At 54.8% G+C, this 26,833-nt stretch overlaps 1 protein-coding gene across 1 annotated transcript in view; it reads left to right on the top strand.

Moving 5' to 3' along the window:
• The first annotated feature begins 713 nt into the window (after positions 1-713).
• The window catches only part of ZNF362 (zinc finger protein 362), a 39,249-nt gene continuing 13,129 nt past the window's right edge, over positions 714-26,833 (top strand). The window contains exons 1-6 of the mRNA XM_058303950.2: positions 714-881; positions 14,184-14,309; positions 18,429-18,492; positions 18,607-18,853; positions 23,842-24,163; positions 24,960-25,184. Coding sequence (XP_058159933.1) covers positions 14,272-14,309; positions 18,429-18,492; positions 18,607-18,853; positions 23,842-24,163; positions 24,960-25,184 — 896 coding nt within the window. The 5' untranslated portion in view covers positions 714-881; positions 14,184-14,271. The remainder of the gene's footprint in view (positions 882-14,183; positions 14,310-18,428; positions 18,493-18,606; positions 18,854-23,841; positions 24,164-24,959; positions 25,185-26,833) is intronic.

Here is a 26,833-nt window from a genome sequence, read left to right as displayed (position 1 = left end):
CCGCCCCCGGGTCCTCATCTTTCGCAAAAATAAAATAAAACAAACAAACAAAATCCCAGCCTGTATTTTGAACACGATTGTTGGCCATCAGGTGTGGGGGTCCTTTCTGGGGCTCCCCTTCGGCCCGCCGTCCGCGAAGGAGACCCCCAGAGGCAGCCTGCCACGGCCCACTCAGGGCCGTGGCCCGCCAGGTCCGGGTCCCCAGCCCGCCATCACCGTGCAGGGGGTGGCAAGGCGGCAGGCGGGCCTGGGCGGGACAATGGCGGCGGCCGCCGGGGCCCCGGGAGCCCCCGCGCTGGGGAAGGGGCTGTCCTAGGGCCGGGCGCCGGTGCCCTCCCCGCACGGCTCGGGAGGGCGGAGGGGGGCGCGGAGTTCCTTTGTGGCTCTGCCTCCGGCGCAGCGCGGGCGGGGGGCGCAGCGCAACTTTGCGAGGCGGCGGCGGCGGCGAGCGCGAGACGAGGCCCCGGGGCCCGAGCGGGGCCCCCAGCGCGCGGCCCGCCCCCCGCCCGGCCCCCTCCCCTCGCGCGCCGTCGCCAGTGCCGGGCACTGCCCACTCGCGGGAGCCCCCGGGGCCGGACGGGCTGCGGAGCCGGAGAGGCGGGGGCCCGACGCGGCCCCCCCCGGAGCCCGGCGCTTGGCGCGGGGGCTCGCCGAGCGCACGGGGGGCCGCGCGGCGCTGCAGACCCAGCCTCCCGCCCGCCGCCGCCGCCGCCTCGGCGCTTGCAGAACCCAGAAGTGAACAGCAGGCGACCCGGAAGGTTTGCGCGCGGCTCCGCACCGAGCCGGAGCCGGAGCCCGGAGCCGGAGCCCCAGCCCGGCCCTGCTCCGGCCGCCGGGCGCGGGGCTGCGGCCGCGTCCCGGAGCCGCCGCCACACAGCCAGGTCCGTGCGGGCCCCGGGCGCGCGGGGAGCGGGCCCGGCGGCGGCGGCGGGCGCCCGCCGGTGAGCCCGCCCGCGGGAAAGTTGCGCCGAGTTGCGGGCGGGGGCGCGGGCCTGGGCGCGGGCGCTGTCAGCGCGGGCCGGGCACTCGGAGGGCTCGGGGACCGCGGTGCCTCGGGCCGGGTCCGTAGCGGTGGCGGCGGCGGCGGCGGCGCGCGGGGTAGGAAGTGTCTCCGGCAGCGTGTCTGGGTCTGGTCTCCGAGTGTGTGCGTGTGTGTGTGCGTGTGTGTATGTGTTTTCTTAAGCCGGGCTATTCAAACCTGCTGCAATTCTCCGGTAAACAATGATTCATGGGGCTTAATGCAAATAAACGGATTGCAAACGGCGCGGTTCGCGCACTTTGCAGCCGGCCCGGTGGGGCGGCCAGCGCCGGATTTCTCCCTTTTTTTGCAGATCTGCAGAATATGGCGTCCCTGTCCTGTTTTAAAAATAAGCCAGGCTGCCATTTTTGTTTTTCTTTTGTCTGAAAATTTTAATAAAACTGTCTGAGAATGTGGGAGAGGCGGCTGGAAGCAGAGGGGGCACCCGAAGGGTTGGCTTTTTTCCTTTTCTTTGGCGACAGCCGCAAGCCTTTCGGGGAGGTGAGACACAATGCAATTGCACTTTAAAGAAAAAAAAAGGAAGCCGCTGGGCGATTTGGGAGGGAGAGCTGGGAATTTAAAGTTAACTCCGAAAGTTTTCTTTTTTTTTTTTTTAAGTCTTTTTTTTTAGTCTTTTTTTTTTTTTTCCCCCGAAGGCGGTGAAATGCCGCGAAAGCATCTCGGGGCCCATTTCATCCCCCAGCCAGACGCCTTTGCAGGATTTAGGGGAAAAGTTAACTGACGGTTTCTCAGAGCCGCGCCGGGAGATGAGAAGGTTTGGGGATGCGGGTTTGGGGAGATTGAGAACCGTTTTTTGGAAGGGGCTCTATAAAAATGGCATTCCAAGGAACTATATCGCAAGATTTGGGGGAGACAGCCCAGGGCTTCCAGCTAAGACCTCTGGTATTGAGGAAATAACCCTGCTCCTCCCCCACCCTGCCCCCAGGCAGTGTGGACCTCCCAGAGTTGTGAGTGGGAGGTGGGGGTGGGAGGTGGGGGTTGTTAGCCTTGTTTCCTTCCTGGGTGGCTGGGGGCCTCCTTGTAAGTAGGAGTCTTGTCCTGGGTGCTGGGGTGATCCCTGGCAACTGTTTGGCGGTTTGCAGTTGGAGAGCCCCTCCTGGGCCTGCTGGCGCCCTGGGGTGGCATCTGGTGATGAATGTCTGGTGGTGAGCTCTTGGCCGGGTGCAGGCCTGCAGCCCCTGTGGGTCCTATGTGAGGGGAGGTGCAGGAGAGGTGATCTGCTGATGAGGGCGGCGGGTTTGCAAGTTCCGATGGCCTGAGCCTCTCCCTTTGGGTGCGCTCTTACCCCTTCCTGCCACCCCTGCCCTGGCACTCTGGAGGCTCCTCTGTTGGAGGTAGGCTGGACTTCGGCTAAGTTCCTCAGGTATCTCTTCGGACTGGCCAGCTGCTGACTCTGCGGGCTGCAGAGGGCTCTGCAGGCCAGGCCTGGATGGTGTGCGGTGGCTGCTGCCGCCCCAGGTGCCAGGGGAGGGTTGGCCTGGTCGTTCCCCTCTTGGGAAAGTCTTTCTGTCCTGGGAGGACTCTGTGCTCTGTTGTTGAGCTTGTCTACCCCCCACCTCAGCATCCCTTGGACATCCCATCCACTCCTGCTCTATATCCTGGCTCCCCTGGGCAGCATGAGCTCCCTGAGGGCAGAGTCGGGGTGAGGGCTGGGGTTGAGGGCTGCAGAACTTGTGTGACTGGTTCAGGGGGTGCCAAGCCAGGCATTTTTCAGATGGAGAAACTGAGGTCCAGAGAGGGGAAGTGACTTGCCCAAAGTCACACTGCCAGTTAAAAGGAGAGCTGAGAAAGGGACCCAGATGTTCAGGCTCCCATTTCTGGGCTCTTTGCACTGTTCTCCATTGGGGTCCCTAATCCCTGGAATATTTGTTTTGGACAGAGCTGGATTAGAATGGAACAGTATGCTCCCCTCCCCCCCAGCCATCATACCTAGGGAATTGCATTTTACAGTTTGCACAGTGTGGTGCTTGGCTGTTAGCAACTTAGGTTCTCTCAGAAACTCAGTGGGGGTGAAATTGTCAAGGTGGGGGTAATTATCCCATTTTTAAATTTAGGAAACAGAGGCTTGGAAGAGTTGAGCGGTGGGTCTTTGGTACTGTGGATGCGACTATTTGCCACCTTCTAGGTTTTTTCCCTCTTAAATCCTTCTAACCCTAGCGACTGAGGACAAATCCAGAGCCTCTCCCGGCCCCCACAAAAGAGTGCCTGAGCCAGAAGGCCCTGGGGGCCATCTGGGTGCTCGAGGGGAAGCCACTGGCTTGAAGTCACCCGGTGATTCAGGTCCCTGGGGTTCCTGTCTCCCTTCCTTTTGGCACTTGAGGCTGTGGGACCCTCAGAGGGAGAGTGCGCCGCCCTGCCCACCACCAGGGCTCCATGCAGCCCGGGAGAGCACTGGTTGCTGCTGCTGCTGGCGGCCACGGGGTGGGCTTCTCCGTGGCCTGGGTTCGTCCCAGGGGCTGAGGAATAGGTTCTCTAGGGCCCGGGGAAATGGAGGCAGGATGGAGGAAAGGAGGAAGCTGGTGTGTGGGCAAGGCTTGGACCAGGTCTGAAGCTAGCCTGGCTCCAGCCCCTCCCTGGGCAGGCACTTCCCTGCCCTGCCTCTCTGTAAAGAAAAGAGTCGTTTAGTCCTTAGTTCATTCATTCCTCTGACATGGGCTAGTTGATTTATTTATTTGCTAGGCCATCCCTTTATTGTTTCTTTGTGCATTCATCAGTTTATCTGCTAGTTGTTTCAGTAGTGTGTCCATCCACCCATCCATCCGATCATCTACTCCTCAGCTCACCCAGCACAGGTTGGACACTGACATGTAAGCTACAAGTGCAGTCCTCTCGGCTTTGAGGCTGACGGGGGGAAGAGGTGACGCTGGGGTGTGTGAAGCACTGGCCAGGGCAGTGTTTGCTGGGGGCCCATGGGACTCCCCAAGGAAGGTCTCATGGAAAAGAGAGGCCTGAAAACACCGAAGGAGTTCCCAGATGTCATGATGGGTCTTGCGATCAAGTCCCTTTTGTGGCCCTCTGTGACCTGGGGTGCATTTCCCCACTCAGAGCCTCATTTTTTTTTTCATTTCTGAAATGGAGTTCTCTCTGGGAATCTCTCTTGGGTTGTTGGGAGTGATGGTGATGTCTCCCAGCCCTGGCCAGGCACGTGGTAGGAGCTCAGTATATACCAGTTGAATTACAGGGGATTGTTGATTACCATCCTTGCCTCTCCCTGGATTTTTATTTATTTCCCCCCCTCCATTGTTTTGCCTTTGCTGTCTGCTCTCTTTATCTATTCATTGTGTGCTCTTTGTGTCTGCTCGTTTCCTTCTTTTTTTTTTTAGGAGGCATGGGAACTGAACTCGGGACTTCCTAATGTGGTAGGTGGGTACCCAACTGCTTGAGCCACATCTGCTTCTCCCTTCCTTGATTTTGAAAACGATCTTGGAGAGAAATGATTCAATCTGAAAGCTCTATTTTGTCTTGTCATTCCCATGCTGGAATTCTAGTGTTTCCCTATGCGTTTAGAAGAAAAAGTTAAAATCTGAAGTCCTCTTGGGACTGCAAGACCCTCTGAGGTCTGTTCCTGCCTACCTTTCAACTTCAGCTCTCCCCTGCCCACCTCACGCCTCTGGCCACGCCAAATGAAGCTCGTTGGCGGGGCCTCTGCCCTTGCTGTTCCCCTGCCTGCAATGCTGTTCCCTAAATCTTTGCGTGGCTGGTGCCTTCTTGTGTCACAGGCCTTGACTCAGATGTCACCACCGTTGAGCGGCTTCCCTGACCACTGCTCTAAAGTAGCTTCTTGCTGCCTCTCTCATTGTCATTTTCTCTTGCTGCTCCTCTAAGTATCTGACATGTTCTCATTTATTTGTTTATTTGTACTTCTTGCCGCCACTGGAATGTGCTTGGGCCCCATGCAAACGAGCGGACAGGTGGTTCTGGCACAGTATGGCTGGGGTGGCAGGGGTGAGGGAATGCCGGGGTCCAGCCGGTGCAGCCCCGGCTGCTGGGCAGGGCCTGGGGGGGATGCTGTTACCCCAAGTCTGTCCTTGCTTTCCCCTGGGAGGCTAAGGGCCGCTGCTAGGAAATGATAAAGTGATTAAATCACAGAATCTCAGAATCTGAACATCTGAGAAGTTTTCCACCTTAGAACCTTTGACACTTGAAATCTTAGCATGATCCAACTTGGATTTAGAATCTAACAAAGTGACATTCCCTGGCGTACTTAGTGGCCCGGTCTCACTGTGTGCCTGGCCACGTTCTCTGTGAATTTGAGCATATTTAATCCTCACTGTTATCACCCCCATTTCACAGAAGAGGAAATAAGGCACAGAGAGTTTAGGGAACTTGCCTAAGGTCAGGGACCTAGAAAGTGGCATTGTGGGGATTTGAACCCAGCACTCTGTCCCAGAGCTCCTGCTCTTCCCCACTCCTCCTTAGAAGCCCAACTCTACCTGGTCCGTGCACAGAGATGGACCCCCTTCCCACATTCTTGACCAAAGTTCCTCTTGCTCTTTGCTAGAAACCCGTCTCCAGTGACGGGGAGCTCCTTTCCTCACCAGGACCCCCGTCCTCTGGTTGTCAGACACTTCTTGTTGCTAGAAAGAATTTCCTCTACAAAGTGTGGGGGGCTGCACTTCACCTGTGAACAGTGCCGGCAAGGGATGTCCATGGATGATTTCGCAGTGCTTCTGACCTCGTGGATTCCTGGCTTCAGTTGCCTCTGTCTCTCCCACTGGCTGGAGAGCTCTTTGAGTGCAGCAGCCTCGGAGCGCGGCGTTGACTGTGAATGAACGAACAAGTGCGCCGAGGGTGCCCGAATCCTCGGTATTTCCTGGGCTTCTTCTGTCTGGAGCCCTGTGCTAGGCCCTTGACCTAGGAATTGGACCCGCTTGGTCTATCTGGAGAAAGGAGACCTAGTTCTCTCTCAGTGCAGCCCCGGTGAAGTACTCACCATTCTTGGAGAGATCCTAGTTGTGCACTGTTGGGAGAGAGGTCGAGGGCACAGAGCACCTGGTCAAACCTCGTTTTATAGGCCGTGGAGACCAAAGGGAGAAGGGAGAAAAGCGAGCCTCGGCCAAGCCCACACGCACACCCCCCCTTCGCCTGGGGGCTTTCTGCCTTGGGGATAAAGGGAGGACAGACCCCCGCTGAGAGGCTGCTTGCTCTCTCCCAGTCGGGAAAACATTCCTGAGCACGGGTGCTCAGGCCGCTGGAGGAGGGAAGAGGTGATGTAAGGACCGGGCAAGCAGGTGGGGCAAGCAGGTGCGACTGAGGAGGTGACGGTGCTGGAGGTGGGCTGGGCTGTGGTGGGGACGGCTACGCCACAGCTGAGGCTGGGGCCGGGCTTTGGAAGGGGTCGGGTGTGGGGGGTGCCGAGTGGTGTCTTTGGTGGGTAAGGTGGGGGAGGACCAGGGGGTTCGGCCTGGGGGCCCGAGAGCTCCTTCCTTGTCCACACCTCACCCACATGGCCTCATCCAGGGTGTCCCTGGGAGGTCCCCACCACCTGGGTCTTTTGCTGAACTTTGGGCAAAGGCTTCAGACCCCTGAGGGCATGTGTTGCCGGCCGTTCCAGGCCTGGGTCACCCAGCTGCGATGCGCACACTCTGCCCCATGAACACCACATGAATGGTGTGAATACATGTATATCACATGAATTCATACCATCAGCCATTCCACAGCCACCCTGGCCCTAACCCCCACCCCGCTGTGGCCTGACACCCACAGGCCTCCTTGCCTGTGCATATAGCCACGCGCATCCCCCAGCCATGCGCCCGCTCATCTTCTGTATTCTTGCACTCGTGTAAACTCTCACGCACGCACTCCTGTTCACCCTCCGCATACCACTGCGCTCTCCCCAGATGAACAGGTGCACACGTGTGTTTTTATATGCAGCCTGTCTTGCGTGCACATTTGTTTACCCGCATGAGAATGTAGCCTTGTGTTCTGGGCTTGCACGTGGACCGTTGTGCACACTCTTGCACACACATGGGCACCTCATTCAGGCCGGGTGGGCTGGAGTGATGGAGCAGGCAGCTCGTTTCCATCTCCTGAGCATTCTCTGCCTACCAGGCCCTGTGCTAGATGCAGGGGATTAAAGTGAGGGAAACTGACGTGGTCCCTGCTCTGGCAGGGGAGACATGGTATAAAAGAGCACAGAAATGAATAGCTGATTACAAAGGTAAATGCTAGGAGGGAACTTCTTTTGTCTGATGACGGTTTCCCTATAGCTTCCCGTTGTAGATTTACTGTGGTGGGTGACGATAAGGGTGTGTGCGGGAGAAGCGATACCTGAGCTGTGACCTGAAGCTCGCCAGGTGAAGGCATCCCAGGCAGAGGGAACAGCCCGGGCAGTGGCCCGGCAGGGGACCAAGCTTGGCATAATCAAGGACTTCGGAGAAGGCAGTAGCATGGATTGCTGGGAGAGGATGTTAGGAGGTGGGTGGGGTCTTCAGAAGCCCACCCCACACTGCTCCACCCCAGACCCTCCCCACCCCTCTCTGACCACCCTTAGCTGTTTCGCCCTGTTCAGGGCCCACCTTGTGTCCCTGCCTCCACCCTGTGCCCGAGTCCAGTATGACCTGCCCCCCCAGGTTGCCTGCCCTGGGTCCTGGGCCATTGTCGTCCCCACTTCACAGATGAGAAAATCGAGGCTAGGGGATTTAGGTAACATCCCAAGGACATGAGCTGGGCTTTGAACCCAGACTGTCTACTTCCAGAATCCATACTCTTAACCCCTGAGTGGCCATGCTGCCTCTCGGAGGTCCAGGAACCCAGGCTATGATTTGGTTGAACCCCTTTGTTTCATACAGGAGGGAATTGGGGGCCAAGAGAAGGCATGGACTTGCCCAAGGTCACAGGGCGAGCAGATGGCCGAGGGTTCCAGCTCCCTTGCCACTTACCAGCTGCCTGACCTTGGGCAAGTTACACCTTTCTGAGCCTCATTAATCACCTCAAATAAGGAAGAGATTCCATAGAAACCAGGAGGATGGGGACCCTCGGGGGACAGGGAAGAGGCTTTAATTAAGATGGGGGTTTTGGGGTACCCTGGATATTTGCTTTATAAAAAGTCATTAAGCTCTGTGTTTATATTCTGAGCTTCTTTCTGGATGTGTGCCCTATTTTGAAATGATCACAGCATCTACCCCAAAGAGTTATTAGAAGATGAGACGAGAAATGCTTGTAAAGCTTCTAACAGTGCCCGGCACGGGGGAAGTCAGTGCTCAGTAACTCCCATCGTCATCGTCATCATCATCGTCGTCATCATCATCACCCCTGTCATTATTATTTCACGCTGACAGAAGGGAAAGAGGTCGGGAGGGGTGTGTGTCGGAACCTCCAGACCATCCTCTCGCCCTGAAGGTGCCACGGCCCGTCTCCCAGGCGAGGGCACTGAGGCTGCAGAGACGGTCACTGCCCTGGCGGTCTCTGGGCGGCTTGGGGAGATGGGGGTGGGAGGGGTAGCATCCCAGCCCGCCCTGGCCAGGGCCTAAGCACTGCCCCCGCCCTGGCTGAGCAGCACCCCATCACGATGGAAACAGCCCTTCCCAGCCCGCCGGGCAGCGGAAACCAGCCTAATTGGATCCAGGACCCTCGGGAGCCTCTGTCCTCACAGGAAGTTCCCAGGAGCGAGTTTCTGGGGTTGGCCTGGCCTTGCTGGCCGGGGTCTTGGGAGTGGGGTGGGGCGCAGCAGCTGGGGAGGGAAGGGGGGTCGTGAGAGGCAAACTGAGCCTGAGAGGCTTGAGGGCCTGAAAGATGGGTGCCCTCAGCTTATCTCCTGTGTCAACTCCATCTCAGGACATCCTTCTGGGCCCATAGTGACCTGTCCAGGGAAAATCCTGCCAGAGCCTCCCCTGCTCAGAGACCACCCATGGCTCCCCATGGCCTGCCATCCAGGCGCCGTAGCCTGGAACCCTGACCCTTTATAACTGCCCCCACCACCCTTCCCTTCCTGCCCTGTGCCCACACCAGGCCAGGCTGACCCTGTGTACGGCCTGCGGGGGCAGGTCCTTCCACCTGGCAAGTTGCTCCACGGCTTCTCTTGAAATCGCCCCACCCTCCCCACCAACAACAAGTCCCACCTTGAGTCTGTACTGCCTTCAGTGGGGGGCGCACGCCTTCCTGGAATAACCCCCACCGCGCAGCCATAGCTCTCGGGGTCTCTCCCTGGCACAGGGACTGTGTTTGAGAAGCATCTGCTGTCCGGGGAAGCCCAGCAATTGACCATGCCGCGGCCCTCCCCGCCCCCTCGCTCTCTTGGCCACCGTCTCAGTCTTCAGGACCCGCCTGGAAAGTCCCCTCCTCTCACTGATTTGACCGTTAATTGAACAGCTAGTGTGTCCTGGGCACTTAGGTCGTTACTATGTGGCTAGCCTTTGGCAGTTGGGTGTAGCAGTGACCTTGGCCTTGTGGGAGGGAGTGGGCAGAATACACGGGGCTGTGGGAGCAAATACCAGGAGGCCGAGATTCTACTGGGTGTATGTGTAAGAGAGTGGCCTTTAACCTGAGATCTGAAGGAAGAGCTGGGCGAACCGCGGGGACATAACCAAGAGCCAGGCCCGGGCCCTGCTCTTGGGGAGCTTGCAGCGTGCTTGGGAGCCTGGACAGACAGACAACCAGGCCACTTTAGGGGGTAGGATCAGTGTGCTGGTGGGGGAAACCCAGGAGCCCGGGGGAGCCCGGGCGAGGCTGTGAACAGGCTTGGAGTGGGTGGCGATCAGGAAGTGTCCCGGAGCTGAGTGCTGATGGTTGATAGGAATCTGGCAGGGGCGCAGCGGGTGATGTGCCCCCCCCCAGTTGGAGAGCACAGCCTGTGCAAGGCTCTGCGGCGTGGGAGAGCAGCTGCAGGTGTGCGGTGAGGCTGGAGAGAGGGGTGCTATGGGCCCGTACCTGCTGGGTAGAGCGTGGTTGGCAGCGTGCCTGTGGCAGAGGCTCCTGGGTGCCAGGCTGGGGAGTTTGAACTGTTCCCCAGAGTGATGGGGACCCAAGAGGGATGTGAGTGGGAGAGCGAGTGACCTGTCAGGCCTTCCCGCAGCCTGGTCCTCCTCCCCAAAGCTGTACCCCCAGGCAGGAACTCCTTCCTGCCGCCTTCTGGGCTGGGGCTAGGGGCTTGCTGTGGAACTTTTAAGCAAGCCCGTGACTCTCTCTGAGGCCCTCTCTCGACCTTATAAACCTTTGGGCCTGAGGCCAGAAACCCAGGTGGGGGTGGGGAGGGGGCAGTAGGGAGGGGGATTTCATGACTTGCTCTGCCAAAGTTTGCTGAACCTTTGATTTTTTAAAAAGTTCCTTAAAAAGTTACATAACCACACTGCAGAAAAATCAGAGAATAGGGAAATGAAATAAACAGAATCCCACTCCCATTTCTGCCCCTATCTCAAGCCCAAAACATCACCACTGTTAGCATTTTGGTGTTTCCTTCCATCTGTATAATGTTTTTTATGTAGATGTCATTGTTCAGTCTCTCTATATAACTTTTTTTATCTTGCTTTTCCCCTCTGACTAATGTAGCATAAGGTCTTTAATCCTCCTTTCTAACGGATCTAGTGTCAGGGTGAAACACATGAGTTCTAGAGCTCAACTGTGTTCAGATCCTGCATTTACTGCTTGACTTTGGGCAAGTTGCCTAATCTCTCTGTGCCTCTCTCTGTGCCTTGTAGGTAGATAGGGGTATTCCATGAATCATTACAATGTTGTTAAACATTATATTACTAATGACTTACACTATGTCACTGTGTAACATGATTTGCAGAACCATCCCCTATTGTTTAAAATTTAGCTGCTCCAGGTTTTTGCTATTAAAAAACAACAACAAAAAACAAGCAGGCAGCTTTATGCATACAACTTTTTCAGTATTTGGGTTATTTCCTAGGAGTAGATGACCAAGATTTAGTTCATTAGGCCAGGAACTCTGAAAATTTTTAGAATTCTTGACACATATTGCCAGATTGCTTTTAGAAATGATTGTTCCAATTTACATTCCTACCAATAATGCATGAGTGCCAATTTCACCATACCCTCACCAGCACTGTGTATTATTGTTTTCTTCTTTTTCTGCTTACCTTCCCTTTTCCCTATCCCTTCTCCTCCTCCTCTTTCTTTGTTGCTATTTTAACAGGTGAGCTCATTTACTTTTCACTGCTAGGGAAACTGAACCCTTTTTCTGTGTTTATTAGCTGTTAATATCTTTTTGGTTCTGTTATTTTTTTATTTTTTTATTTTTTTTTATTTTATTTACTTTGTAATAATATTACATTAAAAATATATATATATGAGGTCCCATTGAACCCTACCTCCCCCACCCCATCTCTCCCTCCCCTCAGCAACACTCCCTCCCATCATCATGACACAGCCATTGCATTTGGCAAGTATATCTTTGGGCTCCCCCGCACCCCATGGTCAACAGTTCACACCATGGCCCACACTCTCCCCCATTCCATCCAGTGGGCCCTGTGAGGATTTACAATGTCCGGTGATTGCCCCTGAAGCACCATCCAGGGCAGCTCCATGTCCCAAAGACGCCTCCACCTCTCATCTCTTCCTGCCTTTCTCCATACCCATCAGCCATCATGTCCACTTTTCTCAATCCAATGCCACCTTTTCTATGTGGACATTGGATTGGTTGTGTCCATTGCACCTCTATGTCAAGAGGAGGCTTAGATTCCACCTGGATGCTGGATGCAATCCTCCCACTTTCAGTTGTAATCACTCTAGGCTCCATGGTGTAGTGGTTGTCCTTCTTCAACTCCATCTTAGCTGAGTGTGGTGAGCCCAATAAGTCAGATTGTAGGTGCTGGAGTCTGTTGAGGCTCAGGACCTGGCTATCACATTGTCAGTCCAGAGATTCAAATCCCCTAAATATATCTTAAACCCCGACACTAACTGCACCTCCAGCACATTAGCATGAAAGTCTTATGAAGAGAGATCCCATCTGAGTCCAGATTCGTCACACATAAACACCAGTTCCAAAGAGGGGCCATCTGACCTGGTAGTTAACCCCATCTGCCATGACCATAACTCCCATGGGTCTCTTTAGCCCTCGAAGGAACCGATATCTGGCAGTCAGGGCTTAGATACAGGAAACGGAACAGTGTTACACAGGAGGCAGCAGAGTGCCAGCCAGAGTGAGTGGAGGGGCTTTCCTCAGTCCCAACAATGGCATTTTCAGTTCCCTCCACCTAGGGTCATTCATTCATTCGTTCATTTGTTCACTCAAACATTTCTCAGTTTCTGTGCAGGGCTTAAATGGCAGGTGACTCAGCCCCAACAGAGCTGATGTCCAGAGCTGAGCTAGATGAGAAAACAAACAGAAAATGGGGTGATAAATTCTCCAGTGGTGAAGACGCGGGACGCCTAGAGAGCAGAGAGGAGGGACATCCAGCACAGCCTGGTTGGTGGAGGCAGAGCAGTCCCGGAAGGCTTTCAGGAGGAAGTGGCCTGTAAACTTGAGACTGAGGGATAAAGTTGGAGTTAACCAGGTGAAATGGGAAAGGGCAGAGAGCTCCATGGGGGAGGAAGTAGCCTGATTTATGGTGAGGAAGTGAGAAGGGAGGCAGACTATTTTGGGGAACTGGGAGATTCTGGGGTTGCCCAGGCAGAATGTGAGGCAGAACAATCAGTGAGGCTGAAGAGGTTAACCAGGGGCTGAATATGCAAGGCGTAACTAAGGAAGTAGGGGACCATGGAAGGATCTAAGGGGAGGGTTGTCTCTATTTACATTTTTAGAAGATCACAGAGACTGCAGTAGGAGAATGGAATGGGGGATGAGAATGGAAGTGGGGAAACCTGTGAGCAACTGAGCCCAGAACTGAAGAGGGCCTGCAGCAGGGCAGAGGAGGTGGTGGAGACCCTCCCCTTTCTCCTCCCTGTGGAATTTGAACCAGCTTCAAATTGCAGATAGAATGTCACCTCCTCCAGGCAGCTCCTCCTGATGCCCCCCTACCCCTTCCCCGTCCCAGGTTGTGCGTGCCCCGAGGACAGGAGCTGCGGGGCCTGGCGAGCATGTCTATGGCTGACCCTGACCTTCCCTGCTCCTCCCTGCCTCCAGACCCAACATCTGCTCCTCCCTTGGGCTACTAACCACTTTTTATTTCATTTTTTAAAAAGAATAAATTTATTGTTTTCCTTATAAAAGCAAGTGAACCACCATGATCGAGAATTTGGGAATCAAGAGATACAAAGACAAAAAACCAAAACCAATGAGTCCCAGCCACCTCCCTCAGAACTCCCAGCCGCCCTCCGGGTGTGGCTCCCGGCATCCTTCTTTTTCTGATGCAGGTTTTTATTTTTGCCTCCATAATCACAGTGTCGGGGCAGTTTGGGCCTTGTTGGGAACCAGCTTCCATATGGCTGTGGGGCCTTGCTGTGGGACTTTCAGCGAGCAGTTCCCGTATTTAATGTCTGTGGGCTGGTCTGGGGCTGGGACATAGCTGCAGTGGACAAGGCTGGTCACACTCGGCCCTGGGCCGCCTGTCCCCTTTGTGTCCTCCTGTCCAGGTCTGAACCTTGCCAGGTGTCAGGGCTTGACCCCTGGTGTCCCCTCCCCCGATGCCCCTTTGTGGAGTTTGCTGGGCTGGCCTCCGAGGCCACACTCCTGGGAGGGGGTGCTGGGCAGACCTGGGTTCCACTCCAGACTCCGCTCTGAGGCCTCAGGCAAGTTACTTAACGTCCGGATCTCAGGTTCCTCCTCCATAGAATGGATTTGTGGCAGCAGTAGAGTTATGGATATAAAATGCCCCAACACAGTTCCTGGTCTATTGTAGGTGCTCAAGAAAAGGTAGCTGATAGTATACTTTTTCTTTCTGCAAAGAGTTTCTGGGACCATCTTGAGCTAGATGCTGGGAATGACAGATGAAATGAGCACCACTCCCATCCCTGAAGAGCTCACAGTCTGGGACAGGAAGCACCCAGGGAAACAGATAATTGTGCCAGGGTTTGATCAGCCCCATCGTGCTGGCCTGAATGGTAGCCTCACTCCATCACTTGCTAGCTGTGTGACTTTGGGCAAGTTGGTCAACCTCTCTGAGCTGTAGGTTCTTCTGTTAAATGCAGATCTCACAGGGTCATTGGGAAGATTCCATGACATGATGCACCGTGCCTGGCACATAGTTGAAATCAGTGTGGCTGCCATTTTATTGTTATTATTGTTATTATTATTCCCATATACAAGGTGCTGTTGGGAACACAGAGGAAGTGACTGACTGGGGGTTCAGGGAAAGCTCCGTAGAAGAGGGAACACTTGAGCTGGGTCTTGAAGGATGAGTAGAAGTTCACCAAGTGGGAAAGGACACTCTAGGTAAGGAGCCTGTGATTCCAGGTTGAAGTCTGTCAACAAGGGGTTTGTTTTCGGGTATTACGACACTGTGTTCATCCCACCTTCCCCTAGTGCCCCTCACTGCCTGCAGCGGGAGCCGGCAGGCTTGGCCGGCGGTGGGGAGGGGGGTGGGCAGCAAAGGGTCCCTGGTCTGCCCCGGGGAGGCGTGCGCTCACCCTTGGAACAGCAGCCACCTGCCCCTCCTCTGTTCCTGTGGCTGCTCCTGCTGCATCCCCGTCTGGCCCTGTTTGGGGCCAAGGTCGTGCCTGGCATGTGTTTGTGGGTGGGTGCTGCCTGTCTGCATGCTCCTGTGGCTGTGCTTGTCCGTGTGGGTGTCCAGACCACTCCCAGGCCCCCCTGTGGGGGACGGCCTGCACGCTTCCTTGGCCTGCAGCTCTGGCCGGGTTGTCGGCCCTGGGTCCCTGCCTCCTGGCCTCTCCCCCTGGCCAGGTACAGCCCCCGCCTCTCACCTTCATCCTGCAGGGGCCTCCTGACGGGCCCTTCCCACCCCCTGCTCACCTGGCCTCTCCAGTCCCTTCTGCACGCAGCAGAGGAGCTTCCCAAAGCACAACTTCCCCCACCCCCTGCTTCAAGTCCAGACTCCAGGCCTAGGACGTGGGGACCCGCGTTCCACGTCCCAGCCTCGTCGCCCGTCTCCCAGTCCACACCGGAGGCTCGGGGTCCTCACACAACTCTGGGCCTTTGCTCAAGCGTTGCTTCTGCCCCCCTCCTGTGCCTGGCTAGCTCCCACTCATCCTTTAAGACCCCAGGGGGGCAGTCCCCTGGCTCTGGGCTGCACATCCCTTACTTGGGGGGCAGGAGCAAGTGGCTTGCCCAAGATGACATGGCTGGTGAGTTGGGACCAAGATCTGGCCCCGGGGGTTTGGGCCTCCAGGTGAGGCGATAGTGGCTAGGACCCAGGAGGTGGGGAGGACAGGGTGGGCTGGAGGGAGATTTTGGAAATGGAATCCTGTGGCCAAATGGGGGGGGGGGTATTGTGGATGGTTGGGTGTCCAGATGCCCTGCTCAGAGCTGGAAGGGACAGAGGAAGGCCACGGCCAGCCAGGCCCACTGAGTGTGAGCAGCCCTGGAGAGCCGTGCGGAGGGCTCAGGGAGCAGGTAGAGGGCCGGGCCTCACGCTCTGGAGGTGCAGACTTGGGAGGTGGCTGGTACTTAAGGTCTGGGGGTGGATGGCTCGGCCAGGGACCAAGGCTGGTGGGAGAGAAGAGGGTGTCCCCATCCCTGAGGAGCCCAACCCATGGGGGTAGGGGTGGGGTGGGGGAAAGCTGTGAAGGAGACGGAGAAGATGAGGCCGGAGAGGAGGAGGAACCCTGGGGTCTCAGCACACAGGGCCTCTCATAGGGCCCAAGGGGCAGGATGGGCCTGGAAGGTAGCCATCCGCTTTGACCACCTGGAGCTCAGCGTGGGTGCAAGGGAGGTCTCAGAGGTGGGAATTCTGCTCTGCAGAAGCTTGTGGGCCACGGGTCTGCTTCCTCCATTAGCTGGGGCCAGTCTGGTCCCATTTGCCTCAGCTGCCCCAGTTCCGGCCCCTGGTTTTGTCTGGAGGACATGTCCAGAATGGGTGGATGGGTGGACGGGCCAGCTGCCCTCTGATGCCATTTGCAGAGCCAGATCTAGGCGTTTTCATTCATTCTTCCACCCATTCAACTTTTTTCTCCTTGTAGAGCAAGGAAAACAAAATGACAGCTTGTTTGTCCCCTGCAGGGATCAGGGCTGTGTCTGGGGGCTCACCAGTCTTGGCCTCTGTCCGATGCTTGTCCCTGCACAGTCTGCACAACTTGGCTAACCATCAGCTGTCTCCTGTGCCTGGTCCCAGGGTGACACTCAGCCCCAGCCCACCTGGCCCCTGCCTCCTGCCTTCGGGCACTTTCCTCTGTCTTCCTCAGTGTCCCTGGGCCTTCACCCCACCCCCACCATCCCACCTCCAGGGGCTCTGATGAGAGTGCCGGTGGGCACTCAAGAGTTTTGCAAACAATCGACAATGCTGGATAATTGTATGGGGTTGTCTTTAAAGTAATTCTGAGTAGTATTTCTTCTTTCATTCCCTCACCTTTCTCATAGCCCCTGGGTCTGGGTGCTTATTGAATAATGGTCATTTCCAATTCCCAGATTCCTCTGGGGCAGTGCCCCAGCTTCCCTTCCTCCAGCCTGGGAGCCTTCTCACCCCTGACTTAACAGCCCGGTCTCCTCCAGGTTTCCCCTGGGTGAGCAGGTGCCTGCCTGTGGGGTCATGAGCGGGCTATCCTAAGGCAGGGCATGTTCACGGGTCCACAGCAGGAGGCCTTGTCCTTCTGAACAGCTAAAGGACTGAAGAGTTGGACTTTGGAATTAGGCAGGTTAGAGTGGGACTCCCATCTCTCTGCTTACTTGCTGTGTGAGCTTGAGCAAGTCACTCCACCTCTCTGAACTTCCATGTCCTTGACTGTAAAGTGGGGGTGATGAGAACACCTCCCTTTGGGTGTCAGTGCTCCTGGCACAAGGTAGGCACCTGGTAACTTGCAGTCCCTCACTGTTCTTACTGCTTTGAGGTCTTTCTGAGGAAGGAGTCTGGAGCAGTCTAGGAGAACTCCAGGCGGGAGGTGGTTCTGGTTTTGGGCAGTGAGCCATGTGCATGGTTTGGACAGGCTGAAGGAAGGGCATTCTGTGGGTGCCTGTGGTGGCAGGGGCTTCCCCAGAGGAGGGTGCTCTGACCCCAGCCTGGCCAGGCCCCGCCCCAAACTGGTCTGCAGGCTGGGTGTGAAGGGCGAGGTCTTTTGCATACAGGCATTGAGCCATTTGCATGTGGGTATTTGCTCCCCCGGGGACCAGGGTTAGAATTTGCAAAGCAGATTCTGCAGAGGAACTGGGTTGAGCTAATCTGAGTTCCGGTGGACTCGGGGGCACCTTAGCCCTGTGGTCTTGGACAGGTCTCTTCCCCTCCAAGCCTGATTCTTCACCTCTGTATTAGGGATTATAATGATTGTTCCTGTGCCTTCTCAAATAAAGGTAATAGATATTTCATAAAAAAAGTTCATTCTTAAAGCCTTGAGGTAGGCTTTGCCCTGCCTGCAATTCCAGTAGCATCTTCCCAGGCTCAAGGGGAAAAGGGTTGAAGGCACTTTATTTTGGCCTGTCCTGTCAAAAGTAACAATTTCCTGTAAGCAAGGATACTCATTAGTTAAGTAGTTTCTGCAGGAGAGGGATAAAGAAGAGAAATGTGATGGGCGGCAGGACTCAGCAGGCTACCTCAGTACGCGTGGTTCCTGTGAGTGGCCTCTTGACCTGCTCTAGGGCCGCAGGCTGACTCGAGCCCTCTGAGGGGCTGGGGTAGCTGAGGGCCCAGCCCCGACTTGGCCCGCAGAAGGGCCTTCTGACCTGGCAGGCCTGCGTGGAACACACTTCCACTGAAGGGCCCCAAACTGCCCAAGCTTGAGGCCTCAACCCCCCTCTGCAAGCATGGTGTTCGGCTGCATGTCAGTGCAGGTACAATGTGGCACGTGTCATGCTTATTTCTTGAAGACAAGGTACCAGAAGTATAATTTCTCGGGCCAAAGGGCATTCGTCACTTGGGGCTCTGAAAGTCGTGCTGCCCAGTTGCCCTTTGGAAAGGCTGTGTCTGGTCCCTCTTGTTGTGATGAGGATGCCTGCCCCCAAGGAGCAGCGGCCAGTGGACAGGAGGCAGGGGTGGGCAGTTGCTGCTGCCCTGTGGCCCTTGACAGAGCTGCTCCCAGGACTCCCCGGCTTGCCTCCGGCTGCAGGGGCCGCTGGGTGGAAGCCCTGGGTCCATGGGGTTGGCTCTGCTCCCTGGGGCCGTCCCGGGACTTGGGGATTGGTCCCACAGCATCAGGGTGCTGGCGGCACTCAGGCCTGCATGTGACCTTGGCCGTGTGGGGCCCCTGAGGGAGGAGCTGGGGCCGCTTTTCAGCCTGGAGAGGTGGTTCCCTGGGGCCTGGTGGGAGGTCTGCTCTGCTGGGGGCCGAGGATCCAGGGGGGCAGGGGCCCCGACCACTGGGCCCACGTGAGCGGGCGACGCTGGCGGGAGCTTGCCCCAGGCTGGTGGGGAGGGCGCCCTTCCCAGTGACGTTCGCTCTCTCCCCGCAGGATGGCCGAGCCTCGATTTAACAACCCCTACTTCTGGCCCCCTCCTCCCACCATGCCCAGCCAGGTAAGCGGGCGCGCCGCCCCTCCGGCTGCCCTGCCCCGTTGGAGCTGCTCGTTTCTGTCGCGGGGCTGGCGGGGGGCGGCCCCAGCGCCCTCAGACCCTCCTCTCCGCCCGCAGCTGGACAACCTGGTCCTGATTAACAAGATCAAGGAGCAGCTGATGGCGGAGAAGATCCGGCCGCCTCACCTGCCGCCCACCTCGGCGTCGTCGCAGCAGCCGCTGCTGGTGCCGCCGGCGCCCGCGGAGAGCAGCCAGGCCGTCATGTCCCTGCCCAAGCTGCAGCAGGTGCCGGGGCTGCACCCGCAGGCCGTGCCGCAGCCCGACGTGGCGCTGCACGCGCGGCCGGCCACCAGCACTGTCACAGGTACCGCGGGCCGGGCGGCGCGGAGACGCGGCAGCGGGGCGCAGCGGGCGGCGGGGCGCGGCGGGCAGCGGGGCGCAGCGGGCGGCGGGGCGCAGCGGGGCGCAGCGGGCGGCGGGGCGCGGCGGGCAGCGGGGCGCAGCGGGCGGCGCGGAGACGCGGCAGCGGGGCGCAGCGGGCGGCGGGGCGCGGCGGGCAGCGGGGCGCAGCGGGCGGCGGGGCGCAGCGGGGCGCAGCGGGCGGCGGGGCGCGGCGGGGCGCAGCGGGCGGCGGGGCGCGGCGGGCGGCGGGGCGCGGCCGGCCACCAGCACTGTCACAGGTACCGCGGGCCGGGCGGCGGGGCGCAGCGGGGCGCGGCGGGCGGCGGGGCGCAGCGTGGGGGGGCGCAACGGGGGCGGGGCCGGCTGGGACCCGCCTAGGTGAGGACTGGGTGGGCGGGGCCTGGAGGAAGCTCCGGGTGGCGGGGCTGGTGGGACCCAACTGCAGCCACCCGACTTCCTCCGCTCTGGACTGGGCGGCCGCCCCCAGTTCCCGTGGAAGGGGGCAGGTCACTTCTCGCTGGGGGCTCACTGCGCGGCAGGGAGACCCAGTCAACGTATAGCACTTTGGGAATCCAGAGAGGATCCCTGGCCAGACTTGGGGGATGAAGAGAGGCTTCCTTGGAGGCGACCAATGTACACATGGTAGAGTCGAACTAGGCAGGAACAGCCTGTGCAAAGGGAGCGGGTGTGTGGAAAGCCGGAGTGGGACAGCGTGGCTGGGATGGGAAGGGGCTAACGATCAAGCAGCTTGAACTTGAGGGGCGCGCCTGTATTTACAGGTACTTCCCTCTTGCTCCCCGCAGCCCTGTGAGGTGGGTGCCCTTAGTAGGAGGCTGAATGCAGACCAGTGGTCTGTTCCAGAACCCACGTTTTCATCTTTTTGCTGCGCGGTTAGGCGGAGGCTAGAGAGGAGGCAGGCACCAGACTATGAAGGGCCCTGGGGGTCACGCCAAGCAGTTTGGACTTTCACCCCTGGGCACTGGGGAGCCATGGAAAGTTTTTAAGTGAGGAGGGAAATGCTCAGATTTGGGTTTGAGAAACTGGGTCTGGCTGTATTGTGGTGACTTGGTTGGTGGGGGACAGGTATGGATCAGGGGACAAGGTTGGAGATGACGGCGGCCTGGACAGGGCAGGGGCAGTGCAGAGAAGTGGATAGCACTGAGGGACACTGAGAAGAAGAGTGGACGGGGCATGGTGCTGGACTGGAGGTAGGGCTTGAGGAGTGGGAGGAGGTGACAGCCCACCCCGAGAGGGTCACAGGAGCAGTGGGTGGGGGAAAGATGGGAGCTCAGTTTTGGGCAGGTTGAGATGGGGCGTCGGGGGAATGTCCTGGCGTGTTGTCAAGGGGCTGAAGCTCCCTGATGCCCACTTCAGGGCTCGGGGGACAGGCTTTTTCCAGAGGCCGCTGTGGCTGGACCTTTGTCCCTCCCTTGCTCACCTCCTGTTGCCAGCGGGCACCTCCACCTTTCTTCCTCTCACCCGCCTCCTCTCAGGGACTCCCAAGAATTGCTGGGCCTGGTGAGCCGCCCCCAAGCCCCAGCTGCGCTCTGCACAGTCCCCCATTATTATGATTTTATTAAAAAATTTTTTCATTATAAAAGTAACATTTAAAAAGTAATAAAAGCATATTAAGGGAAATTTGGAAAAAAGAGAAACCAAGAAAAAAATAATCACTTATAATCCCCAGTTCCTAACCCAGCAGCTTAAGAGAGCCTTTTGGTTCATTTCTGTCCTTTTCCATTTTTTAAAAAAGATATGCATATGTGTTTTTCTGAGCTTGTGGTAGTGCTGCATGCATTACTTTATCTTGCTTTCTTACTCACCATTTTATCATAAACATATTTAATGCATTCTTTGTTGTAAAGATAATATATAATAATTACATAAAATGTAGAAATTGCAGACAAGCTGAAAGGAGAAAATATTAACCCAAGTCCTACTATTGCTGGCATTTTAATTTTTCTCCTTACATGCGTATGTAGTTTGGGTTTTTTTTTTTTTTTTTTTAACATGGATGGATTTACACTGACTGTGATTTGCTTCTCACTTGACAGCACATTGTGGCATTCTTTCTGTGTCACTGAACCACATCTGTCTGACTTTAGCAGCTGCACCATCCTCCATAATGAGGACGGGCCCCTGGTTTACACAGCCCCTACTGAGGGCAAATGTGTGGTATCCAGTTTGGTCTGGAAGATCTGTGTCCACAGACCTCTGTGCTCATATACAAATATTTCTTTGTGTTTTTCCCTTTTTTTTGTTTTTAAGGTATCAGTGCCACAGATTGAACCCAGGACCTTGTATGTGGCATGCTGGCGCCCAACTACTTAAGCTACACCCGCTCCCCCAAATATTTCTTTAGAGTAGATTTCTCCAAGTAGAGTTGTTTGGCCAAAAGTTTTGTGCATTTGGGGAGCAGATGTAGCTCAAGTGGGTGAGCGCTTGCTTCCCATGTATGAGATCCTGGGTTCAATCCCTGGTACCTCATTTAAAAAGAAAAAGTTATGTACATTTAAAATGTTGTTGACTTTTGCTTGATTGCTCTCTATTAACACTGCACAAATGTGCACTCCCACCAGCAGTGTATGATGATGCTTATTGCTCCAAAACATACTCTTGCCAATTCTGAATCCTATCTTTTTCCATGTTCCGGTTTTGGGTTTCTTAAAAATATATATATATAATTTTATCTACATAATAGATACCATTTTCATCTCCTTTTTTCTACTTAACTTGATATTGGAAGTATGCTTCTAGTTCCCTCATTTTCCTAAATAATTTTTTCATTAGAGAAGTTGTGGGTTTAGAGAAAATTATACAAAAAATACAGTTCCCAGGGAGGAGATGTAGCTCAAGTGGTTGAGTGCCTGCTTCCCATGTACAGGTCCTGGGTTTGATCCCCGGTGCCTCCTGAAAAACAAAACAGCTCTTTCCACCATCTTGGAGCCTGTGGTGGCCTGCTGGGAAGAGGACTTCTAAAACGGCAAATATGTCTGGAAGGCTGTGGTCCAAAGCCACTTTTGCTGGCTATAAGCGGGGGCTTGGGAACCAGAGGGAGCACACAGCCCTTCTTAAAATCGAAGGTGTTTATGCGTGAGATGTAACTGAATTCTATTTGGGCAAGAGATGTGCTTATGTGTACAAAGCAAAAAACAACACAGTGACTCCTGGCGGCAAACCTAGCAAAACCAGAGTAATCTGGGGAAAGGAAACTCGTGCTCATGGAAATAGTGGCATGGTTCGTCCTAAGTTCCGAAGCAACCTTCCAGCTAAGGCTATTGGACACTGAATCCGTGTGATGCTGTACCCCTCAAGGATTTAAACTTACTAAAAAGTAAATGAATAAAATTGTGGATAAAAGAACAAAACAAAACAGTGTTATTATGGGGAGTGGGTATAGCTCGGTGGTTGAGTGCCTGCTTCATATGTACGAGGACCCAGGTTCAATCTCATGCACCTCCTAAAAAAAATACATTTTCCATACCCCCCACATTATTAACGCTTTGTATTAGTGTGGTACCTTTGTTACACTTGATGAAAGAACATTTTATAATTGTACTACCAACTATAGTCCATAGTTTACACTAGGGCTCACTGTATTGTATAGTCCAAAGGTTTGGTTTTATTTTTTATTCTAGTAATATCTGCAACCTAAAATTTTCCCTTTTTAACCACATTCAAACATATAACTCAGTGGTAATTAATTTCACAGTGTTGTGCTACCAAGTACATCACCATCCATTACCAAAACTTTCCCATCACCCAAACAGGAATTCTGTACCAACTAAGCATTAACCCCCCATTCCCTGCCCCCACTCCAGCCCCTGATAACCTGCATTCTCATTACCAACTCTGTGAATTTGCTTATTCTAATTATTTCTTATCAGTGAGATCATTCAATATTTGTCCTTTTGTGTCTGGCTTATTTCACTCCACATGATATCTTTAAGGTTCATCCATGTTGCATATGTCAGAACTTCCTTTTTACAGCTGAATAATGTTTCATGGTGTATCTCTACCACTTTTTGTTTAATCATCAGTTGACGGGCTCTTGGATTACTTCCATCTTTTTGGGAATTGTGCATAATGCTGTTATGAACATTGGTTTCCAAATATCTGTTTGAATGCTTGCATTTGATTTTTTTGAGTATATATACCTGGAGATGGGATTGCTGGGTCATATGGTAATTCTTTCCTGTACTTAACTTTCTGAGGAACTTCCAAACTGTTTTCCACAGTGGCTGTACCATTTTGCATTCCTATCAACAATGCACGACTTTTTCTATTTTTCACATCTTCACTTATTTTCTGTTGTTTTTTTTAATAGTAGCCATTCCTGTGAGTGTGAAATGGTATCTCGTATCGATTTGCATTTCCCTAATGACCAATAAAATATTGAGCTTCTTTACATGTGCTTTTTGCCCATTTGTATAACTTCTCTGGAGAAATATCTATTCATGTCTTTTGGATTGTTTGTAGTCCTCTTATATTTTAAAGAATAATTTTTATCACAGAAGCAACAAAATGTTCATTGTCAAAGTATTAGAAATTACAGCTAAGTTGTGTTTTTGAAGCATAACTTCATTTTTAATGGTTGATTAATATTCAGTAGAAGAGATTGATCATAATTTACGGAATCCTTCCCTAATGTACATTGAGTTGTCTCTAAGTTTTTTGCTGTTATATACAAAACAGTAGTGAATATCTTTGTGCCTCAGGCCTTTTCTGTGGTTTGAATTATTTCCATGGTGCCTCTGTTATCCAATTCAGCCTTAGTGCTAAGTATCTAAGGAATCTTACCATTCTACCCTGGGTAGTAACCGATGAATGGGTGAATTCATACTGGCGCGGTGACTAGCCAAAGCCGCAGCTCTGTGGTGGGGGGACTGGGGGCTGAGCAGGCCTCTCCAGCTGCCTCTCCCCCCGCCCCTGCCGCCCGTGTCCCCACAGGTCTGGGGCTCTCCTCGCGGACCCCGGCTGTGAGCACGTCGGAGTCCAGCGTGGGCACGGGTACCAGCACCCCATCCACACCCACCACCACCAGCCAGAGTCGCCTCATCGCCTCGTCCCCCACCCTCATCTCAGGGATCACCAGCCCCCCCCTCCTGGACTCCATCAAGACAATCCAGGGCCATGGCCTGCTTGGCCCCCCAAAGTCCGAGCGCGGCCGAAAAAAGATCAAGGCGGAGAACCCAGGGGGGCCGCCTGTCCTTGTTGTCCCCTACCCCATCCTGGCCTCGGGCGAGACCGCCAAGGAGGGCAAGACATACAGGTGGGGGCCTCGGCGGGAGGGAGTCGGGGCGGGCACCCGGGGCTTCCCCAGGAGCCCAGCAGTACAGGCTGAGAAGCGGAGCCTGTGGGGCCGAGGGGGTGGGGTGGGGCCAAGGTCCCGAGGGTGGTATCTCCCAGCGAACCCCACCTACAGCTCCGGCCACGGTTGGACGGAGGGGGAGGAATAGAGCCTCTGCTTGAGAGGTGGCCTGGACCTGGAGGAGCTGAGCTGAGCTGCCGAGGGCAGCTGCCACCGTGGCGTGTGGCTGCAGGAGACCCTGTTTCCTCTTCTCAGTGTTCCTAACCCTGGCCACGTGTTAGAAGCATCTGGGGGCTAAAACAAAAAATACTAGTGCCAGACTCCCACCTCCAGAGAGGGTGGCTTAATTTGCAGGACCTCTGGGCTGTATGTTTTGAAAGCTGGCCAGATTCTAGTGTGCCCTCAGGGTGGAGAACTTCTTCCTGGGAGGGTTAGAGCCCCAGCCCCTCTTCTTCCAGAAGCAGGACCTCCCGTGCATCCTGAGATCTCTCTTGCTCATGAGGGGTAAACCTGCCCCCTAGCCTGGCCTAAGTGTGCCCCCAGGTGTGTGAGAGCTTTCTCCTTCCGTTTTTTTGGGTGCCGGGGCTGGGAGCCTGCCTCCTGCTTCCCCGGCTGGGCCTGTGTCCCCCTGGACTCCTCACAGGAAAGATCTGTCCCATGGCAAGGTCTCTCTGATGTGAGCAGGTGAAGGTCCCCCGCTGAGGTGCGCAGGCAGGTCAGGATCCTCCCTGGTGTGAACCTGCCTCTCGTCCCACAGGTGTAAGGTTTGCCCGCTGACCTTCTTCACCAAGTCTGAGATGCAGATCCACTCCAAGTCGCACACAGAGGCCAAGCCCCACAAGTGCCCGCACTGCTCCAAGTCCTTTGCCAACGCCTCCTACCTGGCCCAGCACCTGCGCATCCACCTGGGCGTCAAGCCCTACCACTGCTCCTACTGTGATAAGTCCTTCCGACAGCTCTCCCACCTCCAGCAGCACACCAGGTGAGTGGCCTGCCTGGGGCTGCCCTCCAGCAGCTGGCTTCAGCCTGACACCTGCGGCCAGATGCTCCATGGGAGGGGCAGGGACCATCTCTGGTTGTGCATTGCCTTTAGAGTCAAGACCGGGCTCCTTTGCTTGGCGTTGGAGGCCTTTCTGGATGTGACCCTTGCCGACCTCCCTGGCCTCTTCTCTTTCCACGCTCCACTGTTTCTCATCTCCAGGTCTTGGCCCATGCCATGTCCATTACTGAACCACCCTTCTCTCCTTGACCCTGTTTCTCTGGCCATCTTCTACTCATCTTTTAGTCCAGCTTCCTCCAGGAATCCCTCCTGGGTCCTCCAAGCTGGTACGGGGCCCGGACTCCGTGTTCCTACATCCTCATGCGGCCCTGTTACAGCAGCAGCAGGTCATGAGGTACTTACCTGGTTATTTGCCCAGCTCCTCCATTGTATTGGGAGCTTTTGAGGGCAAGGGCTTGGTCTTCTCCATTTCCACATCCCCAGTGCCTGCCACATAATTTGACAGTGAGGCAACTGTTAAATGCTTGTGGAATAAAGAGGATTACTTTTGTAGAGCAGATAATTCATCCATCTAACAGACATTCACAGAGCCTTCGCTATATGCCAAACAGTATTCTATGTGCTGGGAATACAGTAAAGAACAAAACAGACAAAAACCCCTATCCTCGTGGAGCTTATGGTCTAGTCCAGAGATAACAAATGCTTTAAAAAAGGAAAGTAGTCCACTTGTAAAGTTTTGCAGTCCGAAAGACTGACTCGCCAAATAAAAAGACCAGAGGCATTTAAAGAAACAAACCGAAGGTTGCCAGGATGGCTTAGCTTTCTAGGGCTATCGCGAATGCCACAGACTCACTGGCTGAGACAGTCTCACGGGCTTGGAGGTTAAAAGGCCAAAATCAGGGGGGTGTCTGCAGGACCGTGCTTTCTCTGAAGCCTGTAGCATGCTGGCCGGCCAGCAGCCTGTGACTCAGTCTACCCCCAGCCATGGCCATCTGCTTCCCCCTGGCTCCTTCCAACTGTGTCCCAATTTCCTCTGCTTTTCAGGGCTCCAGTTTGTATCAGACTCAGGTGGGCCTCACCTTGACTAATAAAATAGTCAAGGATCCTGTTTGCAAGTGGGTTCCCACCCCCAGGATCAGGCCTTGAACATGTCTTTATGAGACGTGATTCAATCGATAACACAAGATTCCAGCTTATCTGTTCAGAGGAGAAACAACAGGGCCGTTTTCTCACCTGGTTATTGCATCTGAAAGCTTGGTCATGTGTTGGCCCATATCAGGATTATGGAAATCAGAGTCAAAGTTACTTTTGGGGGAGCAGATATAGCTCAAGTGCTTGAGCGCCTGCTTCCCACACACGATGTCCTAGGTTCGATCCCTAGTAACTCCTATAAACAAAATAAACGGAAAAACCAACCCTCATTGGGGAGCAGATGTAATTCAGGGTTTAAACTCCTGCTTCCCATATACAAGGTTCTGGGTTCAATCCCCGGTACCTCTTTAAAAAATAAAAAGGTAACTTTTGCTGAGGAGTTTGTAACTTAAAGGAAAGGGCATAAGGTTTTATCTATATTGGGAACTAATCCTAGACAGGTGAACTCTAGTTTTTATTTGTTTTGTTGTTGTTATTGT

Source organism: Dasypus novemcinctus, chromosome 9, assembly GCF_030445035.2.
Source record: "Dasypus novemcinctus isolate mDasNov1 chromosome 9, mDasNov1.1.hap2, whole genome shotgun sequence".
Lineage (NCBI taxonomy): Eukaryota > Metazoa > Chordata > Mammalia > Cingulata > Dasypodidae > Dasypus > Dasypus novemcinctus.
Note: the sequence above shows the minus strand (reverse complement) of the source record. Positions and strands in the feature narration are given on the sequence as shown.